We start from the raw sequence: 10,900 nt of genomic DNA, 5'->3' as shown, positions 1-10,900 counted from the left end.
CAGTAAATCAAACGGGAACATTGGCACTTGTCCATTTTTCTTCACAGTGGCGGTGTGGCTGGATGACACACAGACAATGCGCTTTCGTTGTGCTTGTTGTTGGCATGCAGGGCAGCGGCCGGCTTGGCAGTGCCTGACACTGAGCAGGTTCAGGGCAGGAGACCAGCACCAACTGAGGACCGAGTTGAGGGCAGGAAGGATGGGATGCCTGGTGTGTGTGTGTGTATATATATATATATATGTGTGATAGTAATACTTTATTGATCCCTGTAGGGCAGTAGAGACTTTGCAGTTGCATCACAAATCAACTGGCAGCCACATCTGGCACCACCACAGAGGTCCACCGGTGAACTTGCAGTGTATCATGTTTAACGGTGCGAAACCCAACGACCCAACCCAGTAAATAAAAGCGTGATAAGGTAGATTTGTTTTCCATGTGTAGCAATTAACGCAGCAAACTCACCTCATCGCATTTGTCGTATATCTTATGAATCCACTGCGATTTCCTTATCCTGTTTTCAACGTCATCATCCACCGTCCTGGAAGAGAGATCTCTGCTCGCCTTAACCCTTTATAGGGCAAGTGACTATTTTTGGTAATTTCATAAGTTTTACATATCAGGCCCATCTCCTGTCTCAGTTAGTTCAATAATCATTTGGTCTTCACCCAGCCAATCAGCAAAGATCGCTCTACATCCCAGGTCACATGATTGTGGCATTTGACCAATCTCAATGGCTTTGATTTTCTATTACAAAATGAAAATTTTAGAAAAATTTTATAGAAGTAATAAAGTCCTGTCATGTTCTCTAATAACAGTCTAGGGTTGTTTTTTGAATTTCAAAGTATTTCAATGAGTGCCCTATTAAGAGTTAAAGTTTTTTCCTATTTTTCTCTCCGTTCAAAGGTTTTTTTAGAGAGTCGTTCCTCATCTAATGTGAGGGTCTGAGGACAGATGAGGTTGTATTGCTGTAAAGCCCCGTGAGGCATTTTTGTAATTTGTGATACTGGGCTCTGCAAATAAAATGGACTTGATTTGTCTTTAGCCGGCAGGGCGCCAAATTTCCCCTTGGGGATCAATGATTCTGATTCTGATCATTTAGACATACATATACATACAGAAATGCAACCACCATTGCCCAGGAGCTGTGGACCTCCACTATGGCTGCCAGAAGGAGCATTACATCACCTGAAAGCCCTAAACTCGTTTTTTCTCTTTCCCGCCTCCACAAGGAGGTCAGAGGTCAGAGGTCAGGGTCGGCAGCCCTGAGGCTGGTAGGGACACTGGTGGTGTGGGTGCATGTGAGCGTGAAGTTTGGACCCTCATCATCTGGCCACAGGACCGTCTCCTTGCTCACTGCTCCGCTCTGCTGCCCAGGTGTTTAGTGCATCTGTATGAGCACATGTGTGTGTGTGTGTGCGTCTGTGTAGAAAAGCACCTCTGTAAACAAGGAAAGCAATAAACAACAAAACCTGCCCCCACTGTAAACATCTTAAGATAATATTAACTGTGATTGAAAAAAAAAAAAATCCAGTTTCATATTTTATATCAAACTCTTCACTCTCTCTATTTCTGACATTTTGGAGACCGACGCTCCAAGGTGAGAATGACAGAGGGAACTGTGCCTCGATTTCTGCGCGTCGCTCCTCGGAAGTCAACTCCAGAGGAAATGAATGTCCCTTTAACGAACACCTCCTGCCTATATATGAAGAGCTTTATTGTATTCTAAAATGTTATACACCCATTTAAAAAAAAAAAAACAGCTGTAAAATACAGGGGGTCCAATCGGTACGAGTGTTATTTATCGTTCACCAAGGCCTTAAGTCGGCGACTATCTTCAAAAACATACAATAATTATTTTAATGTTGTGCTATTAATCATGTGTGATTTTTTCTTTCTTTCTTTCTATTTTTTTTTTTTCCAAATGGCCGGTATCCCATTTCGGATAATAAAACCCTTCATATATCACATGTCTCATGGTGTATCTGTGCACTGGTTGGAAGGTGTCAGGTCGTCGCCATGGTTCTAGGATTCCGAGGTTCCGGAGTTCCGGGGGTTCCCGAGTTTTCCCGAGTTCCAGGGTTCTGGTGTTCCGGAGATCCGAGGGGTTCCCAGGGGTTTCCGGTGCTCCGGGGATTCCGGGGTTCCGAGGTGTCCCGGACGTCCGAGGTTCCACGGTTCCGAGGTTTCCGGCGCCCCCCGGTCTCATAACGCCGACTCCAGCGAGGAGTCCAGCTGGTCGTCATGGTGACTGGTGCTGTCGCTGTCGCAGCTCTGCGTGCTGGAGTAGTTGGCCGCCTCCTGCAGCCGCAGAAGCATGTTCATCTGCAGACACACACACACACACACACACACACACACACACACACATTTTAAACAAGAGAGACTCCACAGGTGAGAACATCAGGTACGTAAAGCAGCAGGTGATTCACTGTGATGGTTTTATGGCTTGCGGCTCCTTTTTATCCCAAAAAAACAAATCGGATCCCACTTCTTGTAACTTCAGCTAAACTCAATGGACTTAGTTGCTGGCTCTGTCTTTTATGGACTTTTACTGTATTTTATGGGGACCTCTTCTGTTTTTATTGTAATTTTGTTTTTGTTTTATCCTCACTTTTATTTTTGCTTTTACATTTTTTTTTTTTATTGTATTTTATTGTATTATTTTTATATTGTTATTTTATTGTGAAGCACTTTGTAACTGTGTGTTTTGAAAAGTGCTATACAAATAAAGGTGTTATCATTATTATTATTGTTCTTGTGATTTCCCTTTTCTGCTGTTTCTACCAGCTACAGTGGTGGAAAAAAGTTTCCGGACACCCCATGCATTTGTGAAATATTGCATTAACAAATCACTCTTAGGTCTTCAAGTGCAATTTCCTTTAGTACAGTCACAGCCAAAATACTAAACAAATCCTAAAAAAGCCATTAAAAAAAAAAAATTGGTTGGTTCCATAAAAATACATAAGAAATTTTGAGCATTCGGTCATTTTGGTACCAGTGATGAAGGTCGTTCTTTTTATTAAAAGACACAATTTTTGTTGCCAAGCTTGGTGTCTATATAAAGCAGCACATCTGAAAGCTCTTCAGACACAAAAATGGCTAAAACAAGGAACCTAACGCAGGAAACACGCCTGAAGATAAAGATTCAACTGTCAATAATTTAGTTTGGTTAGTTTTTCTTGTAAACAATAAACAAAAAAATATAATTTTGTATTTGTTTGTATCTGTCTAACGCAGCCACACCTTTTGAAACACAAAAAAGATTTTTCCACAAATATTTCATGATAATATTTGAGATTGAGAGATTGTGTAAAATTTTAAGGGTGTCCGAAAACTTTTTTCCACCACTGTAAGAACTATTCACCCTTGGTTCACATGTTGTTATGCTCAGTGTTGTGCATGAATGTGCTAAATCAGGCCTATTCAATTGGCGGCCCGCGGGCCACATGCGGCCCAGAAGCAATTCCCGAGTGGCCCAGCTCGTGGTTCAACCAAAAAAGCAGAGAAAAACATTCGCGAGAATGAACTCGAAATCCCTGCAGTAGTTCAGAAAGTGAATGCAACACTCCACGTTGCCTAGCAACACACAACCAACTCACACTGCAGCGCGTTGTTTTGAAAGTTACTGATGCTAGCGGCTCAAAAGTATGTCTTTTTCAACCCTTAAACGAAAAATTGACGATGAAAACCGCCGTTTTAAATGTCTGGAAAATGTCTGGCCCAGCTTAAGGTCTCGGTTAAAAATCTGGCCCAACTGAATTTGTAATTGAATAGCCCTGTGCTAAATGAACAGCGTTAACTGAGTGCGCTCATGTCTTTGGCGAACTGAGCGTATCTGTTTGCAGCGAATGAACGTCATGTTTTGTGGCAGCCGAGGATGAGGATTTACAGGAACCGGCACGCAGCGTGGCTCGCGCAACTTCAGACAATACAGCTACCGGCTACTGCAGAAGCCGTTCCATGTGAATATTTGAGTTTTATGGAGAAATCCGTCCAGATTCCAATGGAAAAAAGTCTCACGTTTGTGCAAATCGTGCCCACTGGGTCTGAGAAAACAAGCCCTCGAATGTGAGGAGACACATCGAGCTGAGGCCTTGGGGAATATTGACGAGTGAATGATGATGACAAGAAATCATTAACAAAGGGTAAGACCGAGTAATGATTGTGATTCTGTAGTGGCAGCCAGTCCAGTGATGCATTTAGTTTGGGAAGTGGGCGATGGCAATGACTGGGGGCTGGAGATGGATGGAGGAGGTTCTACTAAGAAAGAATAGCTCATAAAAACAAAACACAAAAAAATGGAAGAAATGAATGTGAGCAAGTTCATTTTTGGCACTGTGAACTTAGATCCAAATTCAAAATTTGAGCTTTGAACCAATTATTTTTTTAGTTATGCTAGGCTTTTCAAGTAGGAACTGCTGGCCATCGGATGTCAACATGCATCCTCTTATACGCATAAAATCTTCTGTTTGGGGTCTTTTTCTGCAGCCGGGTCAGATTGCGTTGCCGTTTTCACTCCTGACTAAACCGTACTGCAGTAATACGGGAAGAGGATCAAGACTCGTGTTCTTCTGCGACATCTGAATTCAAATGGCACGGTTCTTTGCCGTCCACAAAACCGAATTAAAGGAGTTTGAATGAACCGCTCCAAACAGACTCGTTGGGACTGAACCAGTCTCTCTCAAATACCCCTTTTCCACCAGGGCTGGTTCGGAGCCGTTGCCTGACTTAGCACCAGTTTTTTGGTTTTCCACTGCCCAAGCACCGGCCAAACTGGTTCCAAACTGGTGCTAGGCAAGCACCGACTCCGAGCAGGGGCTAAACAGGAGCCAGAGAAAGAACCGATGACGCGGCCCACCGCGTCATTGGTGGGCGGGGTTACAGACTCAAACGGGAGCAGCAATCGCTATAAACGTAAAGCTAAACATACTCACCGTTCGTTCCGACCACGAATACGACGGGTAGCCGGCAATAATTGCGTTTTTCGCCTCTGGACCGCAATGTAGGCTTGTAAACACACGAGCAGTATTTGCATCGCTACGGTGGGTCGTCCATGTTGGTTATTGTGATTCCAAGCGAGCGTTTCGCACACCCATGTGATCGCGTTTTACGATGACGTAATGATGTGGCTCCGCTTGGCTCTTGGTCGGTGGAAAAGCAAACCGGTTCTTTGTTGGCACCAGTTAAACACCGGCTCTAGCACCAGCTCCAAACTAGCACCAGGTGTTTTTTGGTGGAAAAGGGGCAAAAAATGACCGACGGGAGCGCACTGTCCATGCTCCTTTGAAAACACACTCTATGCAAAGTCTAATGACCCTGACAAACTTTGTTCATGAGATTAAAGATATTCTGAATCCCTGTGTTTCACTCAGTAAAATCACCTGCACCTCCCCTCATCCCTGCAATGGAGCTAATGGTGGAAATAAAGCAGAAGTGCTGCATGTCGGCACGTCGCTTTAAGTATTCCCAAATTGAGGTTTGGCGCACCTATGAGGCTCTAAGTGGTTACGCCTGGACACACACACACAAGCTGCAAGATTATCTTAAATATTCTGGGAAGACAGAGAGAGAGAGAGTTAATTTCCATCCCCCCAGTTATTGCAGCCCACGAGGAATTAAAGGGTACTCAGCCAATAAACGAGTGTCTTAGATTTAGAGAGTGTGTGTGCGTATGTGTGTGTGTGTGTTCTTGCATGCATTACAGGCTTCTTTATTTGCTTTACACTTTGCAGAAGACAGGGTTACACTCTGGAAAGCAGCGACCTTGGATTTACCGAGTGACTTTGCCATAAATCTGTGACTTTATGTTTGTGTTTGATGGACCGAGCATCTGAGAGCATTTGGTTTGGATGTGTATCCTCATGCAAGTAAATAGTGTTTGCTCTCATAGCGCCTTATTTTCTGCTTCTGATTGTTCTCTGTGTGTGTGTGTGTGTGTGTGTGTCCTTCTGCCTGAATGCACAAGCTAACACACACTCAGCACCGCGCTCTCATCTGCTACTGTTTCATTTCCTGCATAATTTACTTTTATTTCCCTGATCATCTTGTCGTCATGTTTTCCACCGTGTTGTTTCTGTTCTGATTTAGATTCTGCTCTCTGCTCATCATTTACATCTGTTGGTGCTATTTCTCTTTTGTTTGAGTTTCTGTGGGGGGAAAAAAATAGGAAAAACCTCACCTATGCAAATCAGTGACTGCATTTCTTCTGTCTGTGCCTTTTTTTTTTTTTTAATCATTATATATACAGTATCACTTATTGCTGCTGTGTTTTGTCTCTGTAAAACCAAAAAACAAACTGGAGCTGCAAATGCAAGAAAAGGATCCCGTCCCTGGTAATGAAGATGGTGTATATTTTTGGTGTTTGCCCTTCGAAAAACATTTTCTTGTGTGTTTTTCCTGTCCTCCATGATACATATATAACTTTTAGCAACCAAAGTCTGATTCCAAAATAAAATAATGTGAAGATGGAGGATGAATAAAGATCAGGGAAGCATCAAATGTGTATCAAACGGTAACTTGACTAATAAAATCAATAAAATCAAATGGGAAATGTGTAATTAGATTAAAAATAATACATCACAACTCATCCATTTTGAAGTCTATAATACAGAGCTGGTCTTCTGTTTTTATTGTAATTTTGTTTTTGTTTTATCCTCACTTTTATTTTTGCTTTTAAATTTTTTTTATTGTATTTTATTGTATTATTTTTATGCTGTTATTTTATTGTGAAGCACTTTGTAACTGTGTGTTTTGAAAACTGCTATACAAATAAAGGTATTATCATTATTACTATTGTTATTTTTATTGTGATTTCCCTTTTCTGCTGTTTCTACCAGCTAAGAACAATTCACCCTTGGTTCACATGTTGTTATGTTCAGTGTTGTGCATTAGATTAAAAATAATACATCTCAACTCATCCGTTTTGAAGTCTCTAGTACAGGGCTGGTTGAACTGGCCGGGAAAATGAGTTTTCATGCACTCAAGGTTTGTTCTCCCCAGGACAATTTCTCCACCAACAACAACAACATTTTTTTTTTTTTTTTTTTTTGATTTTATATCAGTTTTTAACTGAATTTTATTTATTTTATTATTTACTTGCCTGTTTCTTTATTTTACCTTTTTAGACTGGTTTTCAATTGAATTTTATTTATTTGATTATTTTACCATTTTAGTCTTGCCTTCAACTGAATTGTATTTATTTTATTTACTTTTATTTATTTATTTTTATTGATATTTACTGAATTTTAAATTTTAATATGGATTATCTTCTCTCTAGTGTTTCCTCACTTCGAAGTGGCGAGTGTAGGATAGCGTTTTCTCAGTGTTTTTTTTTTTAAATTCCTTAGTATTTTTAAATTTGTGTGCGTGCGTGTGTGTGTGTGTGTGTGTGTGTGTGTGTGTGTGTGTGTATGTGTGTATGTGTGTATTTATGTGTGGGAGAAGGGGGGGATATATCCTGTGTCTATTGTTTGTTGTATTGTTTTTATGTGTTGCATTGTTTTTATTGTTTTTATGTGTTTTTATGTAAAGCACTTTGGGCTGCTCCTTTTGCATGAAAAGTGCTCTATAAATAAAGTTTGATTGATTGATTGAACAGCTGACGAGCCAAAAATTTGAGATTAAAATCCAACCGGCCTCTTAAACAGCAGAGAAAACGGGACTCACCAACATTAGATCTTTTTCTTTTTTTTGTCTCTTTGATTTCCTTTGGTGTGAAACATCACAGGAAAGGGTTTTTCATAGAATTACCTTGTGCCAATTTTAACTGCAGATGTGCCAGTGCTAACCTGAGCTGCACTAAACTAAACCCGCGGAGCAACGCCCTGTGCCTCACCAGCGGGTCTCCCTCCGTGTCGCTCTGGGACACCTGCTTGGACGAGGCTCCCTCCTTGGACGAGCTGTAGCCGTCGTACCCCACGTCCTCCGGCCGCAGCTGCAGCAGCGACTGGCCGTCCTGCTGCAGGGAGGTGGCGCTCCACGGGTACGTCTCGTTCACCCACTTGGACGGGTCCTCCCACGCCGCCCGCTTCCCGTACAGCTGTGGGCGAGGATCAAGGCAGGGTTTTTGTTTTCGTTTTTGCAATCATGACAGTGCAGTTTTATTCTAAATACTGTGATTGTGATGTAAAGTGCAGCACATGTACAGTGGTGGAAAAAAGTTTTTGGACACCCTTAAAATTTTACACAATCTCAAATATTATCATGAAATATCTGTGGAAAAATCTTTTTTTTGTGTTTCAAAAGGTGTGGCTGCATTAGACAGATACAAACAAATACAAATTTTTTGTTTATTGTTTAAAAGAAAAACTAACCAAACTAAATTCTTGACAGTGTAATCTTTATCTTCAGGCGTGTTTCCTGCGTTAGGTTCCTTGTTTTAGCCATTTTTGTGTCTGAAGAACTTTCAGATGTGCTGGCTTTATATAGACACCAAGCTTGGCAACAAAAATTGTGTCTTTTAATAAAAAGAACAACCTTCATCACTGGTACCAAAATGACCCAATACTCAAAATTTCTTATGTATTTTTATGGAACCAATCAATTTGAAGTTCTTAATGGCTTTTTTAGGATTTGTTTAGTATTTTGGCTGTGACTGTACTAAAAGAAATTGCACTTGAAGACCTAAAAGTGATTCTTAATGCAATATTTCACAAATGCATGGGGTGTCCGGAAACTTTTTTCCACCACTGTACCTCAGTTTTGACTATTTCCATTTCCTGTTTTATATCTCAGAGGCAAATCTTGTACTTTTTTCCTTCCAGCTCCTCCAAGAAAACATCAAATGTGCTGCATCGTTACAGGATATGGAGCAGCTACAGCTTCTTACAGGTTAATGCATCAATAATTTAACTCCCTGGAAGGAACCGTTCTTCACATTGACTACTTTTTTTTTTTTTTTTTTTTTCATTTTTCATGACGTGACGGCGGCTCGTACCTGAAGCCCCTCCCTGACGGCCTCCAGCAGGTAGGGCACCAGCGAGTAGTTCCACAGGTCGGTGAACCAAACCAGCGATCCTTCAGCATCCATGGGACAGGACAGGAAGAGACGGGGGCCTGGAGGGACAAAAAGAGCCCAGGTAATGAGAATTTGGCGGACAAATGAGGGAAAAGAAGCACTGGGTGTGATAAATTTAGAAGAAATTCGGCTAATATGATCCATGCAGTCTTAGTCTTTCTCTACAAGCACAGTGACACAAAACACTCAAATGCACAGTTTCTGTATTTGTTTATATAGTTGCGTTTTTGTGTGTATCTGTGCCTGTGCTAACATTGTTACAGTCAACTATTGTCATTAACTAAAATGATGAAATATAAAAAATGAGACTTGGTGAACAAACTAACATTTTCCTAAAAATATTTACACTTTTGTTCTTTTTTGTTCAATCCACACTGTCTTAAACCCCAAAAACAATGACATTAAATCATAAAACTATGACTGAATTATTGAAATGACTGAATAATGTATAATGAACCTAACGACCGAAACACAAATAAAACTGAGGCTTTGTGGAAAACCTGAAAATGAGCTAAGACTACACTGTCTACTTGTAAAAAATAACTGAATTAAATTAAAAATATATGCCTGTCTGTTTATATTCAGGGTAAAAAAGGGAATATTTTTTTAGTCGACTCTGCACTGAAGCACAGAAAAATAAAACTGTTAGGTGTGCTGGCAGCTCATTAAAACAGCAGGTTGAATAAAATCATAATTACATCACATCTGCAGTGAACGATATTGATCGATCGATATCAGACATTTATTGAAAGGCAAAATATCAGCCGGATATATCAGCTAAATGATCTTGTGTGTGTGTGTATGAGTGTGTGTGTGTGTTTGTGTGTGTGTGTGCACGCACCGATGGTGACGTCAGACGAGCTGTGGGCCTCCAGGAAGCCGTTGAGGTGCTGCCAGGTCTTGGGGATCCAGTCGATGATCTTGATCAGGTCGTTGCTGCGCATGTTCTTGTCGATCTCCGTCTCGATCAGTTTCCGCCGCAGGAAACGGCCCAGGAAGCCTTTGACCGGCTCCGTGTGGTTGGCGCACAGCACCCACCTGCCCGCCGGAAAGATAAAAAAAAAAAAAAAAAAACTGTGAATACACCTCTCTCGATAAGATCTGCTTTACTGCTCATAGCAACAAGAGCTGCTCCATAAACAACGAGTGTCACATCTGAGCTTCTGCCATTACGACCAATATTACGATTTAATTTTGTTATTCTAAGTCTGTTTTTTGCATTATTTAAGGGTCTAACTGAGGAAGAGAAAAGCAAAAGGGCTTATTAAGTATGTATGCCAGTCCTCTCGTATTTGAGGCGATATAATACGAGCCGTCTATGGCGTTTACAGCGTCTTTAATGAGGCTTTACAATGTATTTTCTTTTCCACATTAAATTTATTCCAGGAGAAAAATCATTTCAAATTCCTTGCGTCGCCAATAATGAGGTTTCCCTGATATCTACCTATTTGCCGAGCCATCAGCAACAATTTTTCTGCATCGAGTAATGATCTATTTGAAGAGGAGAAAAGCAAAGGAGCTTATTATGATCATTATTATGTATTATGTTGATTCTCTCATCAAAAGAGGCTCATATTAGAGGCTATATGACATTTATGCAATTTTCAAAAGGGTTTGGGGTTTCTTTTGGGGGTTTAAAGGTTTTATTTCTTTTAGCGTAGAATTCATATTAAATTAATTTCAGGAAAAATACATCTCAAATTCCTGGCGTGGCCCGTGACAAGTTTTCCCTGACGTCTATATTTCTGCTCAAACGTGCCAAGCTGAACTCATCCGCACCAGGAATGAGTCTTATAATCCACTCGTGTTCATTTAACGAATCTAATTATACAAGAGATGCAATTCAGACGCTTCCCAGGGGAAAATGCTTGTAAGTTTTAATC

The 10,900-nt window shown here is 40.9% G+C and overlaps 1 protein-coding gene across 4 annotated transcripts in view; it reads right to left on the bottom strand.

Moving 5' to 3' along the window:
- Window positions 1–1,906: 1,906 nt before the first annotated feature.
- nav3 (neuron navigator 3) overlaps window positions 1,907–10,900 on the bottom strand; it is a 490,514-nt gene continuing 481,520 nt past the window's right edge. For all 4 annotated transcript variants that reach the window (XM_030045462.1, XM_030045459.1, XM_030045460.1 and 1 more), the window contains 4 exons: window positions 9,859–10,055; window positions 8,937–9,055; window positions 7,836–8,039; window positions 1,907–2,323 (listed from right to left, as the gene is read on the bottom strand). In XM_030045462.1, the coding sequence (XP_029901322.1) occupies window positions 2,204–2,323; window positions 7,836–8,039; window positions 8,937–9,055; window positions 9,859–10,055 (640 nt within the window). In that variant the 3' untranslated portion in view covers window positions 1,907–2,203. The remainder of the gene's footprint in view (window positions 2,324–7,835; window positions 8,040–8,936; window positions 9,056–9,858; window positions 10,056–10,900) is intronic.

Source organism: Myripristis murdjan, chromosome 23 (genome assembly GCF_902150065.1).
Source record: "Myripristis murdjan chromosome 23, fMyrMur1.1, whole genome shotgun sequence".
Lineage (NCBI taxonomy): Eukaryota > Metazoa > Chordata > Actinopteri > Holocentriformes > Holocentridae > Myripristis > Myripristis murdjan.
This window is presented reverse-complemented; position numbering and strand designations above follow the sequence as displayed.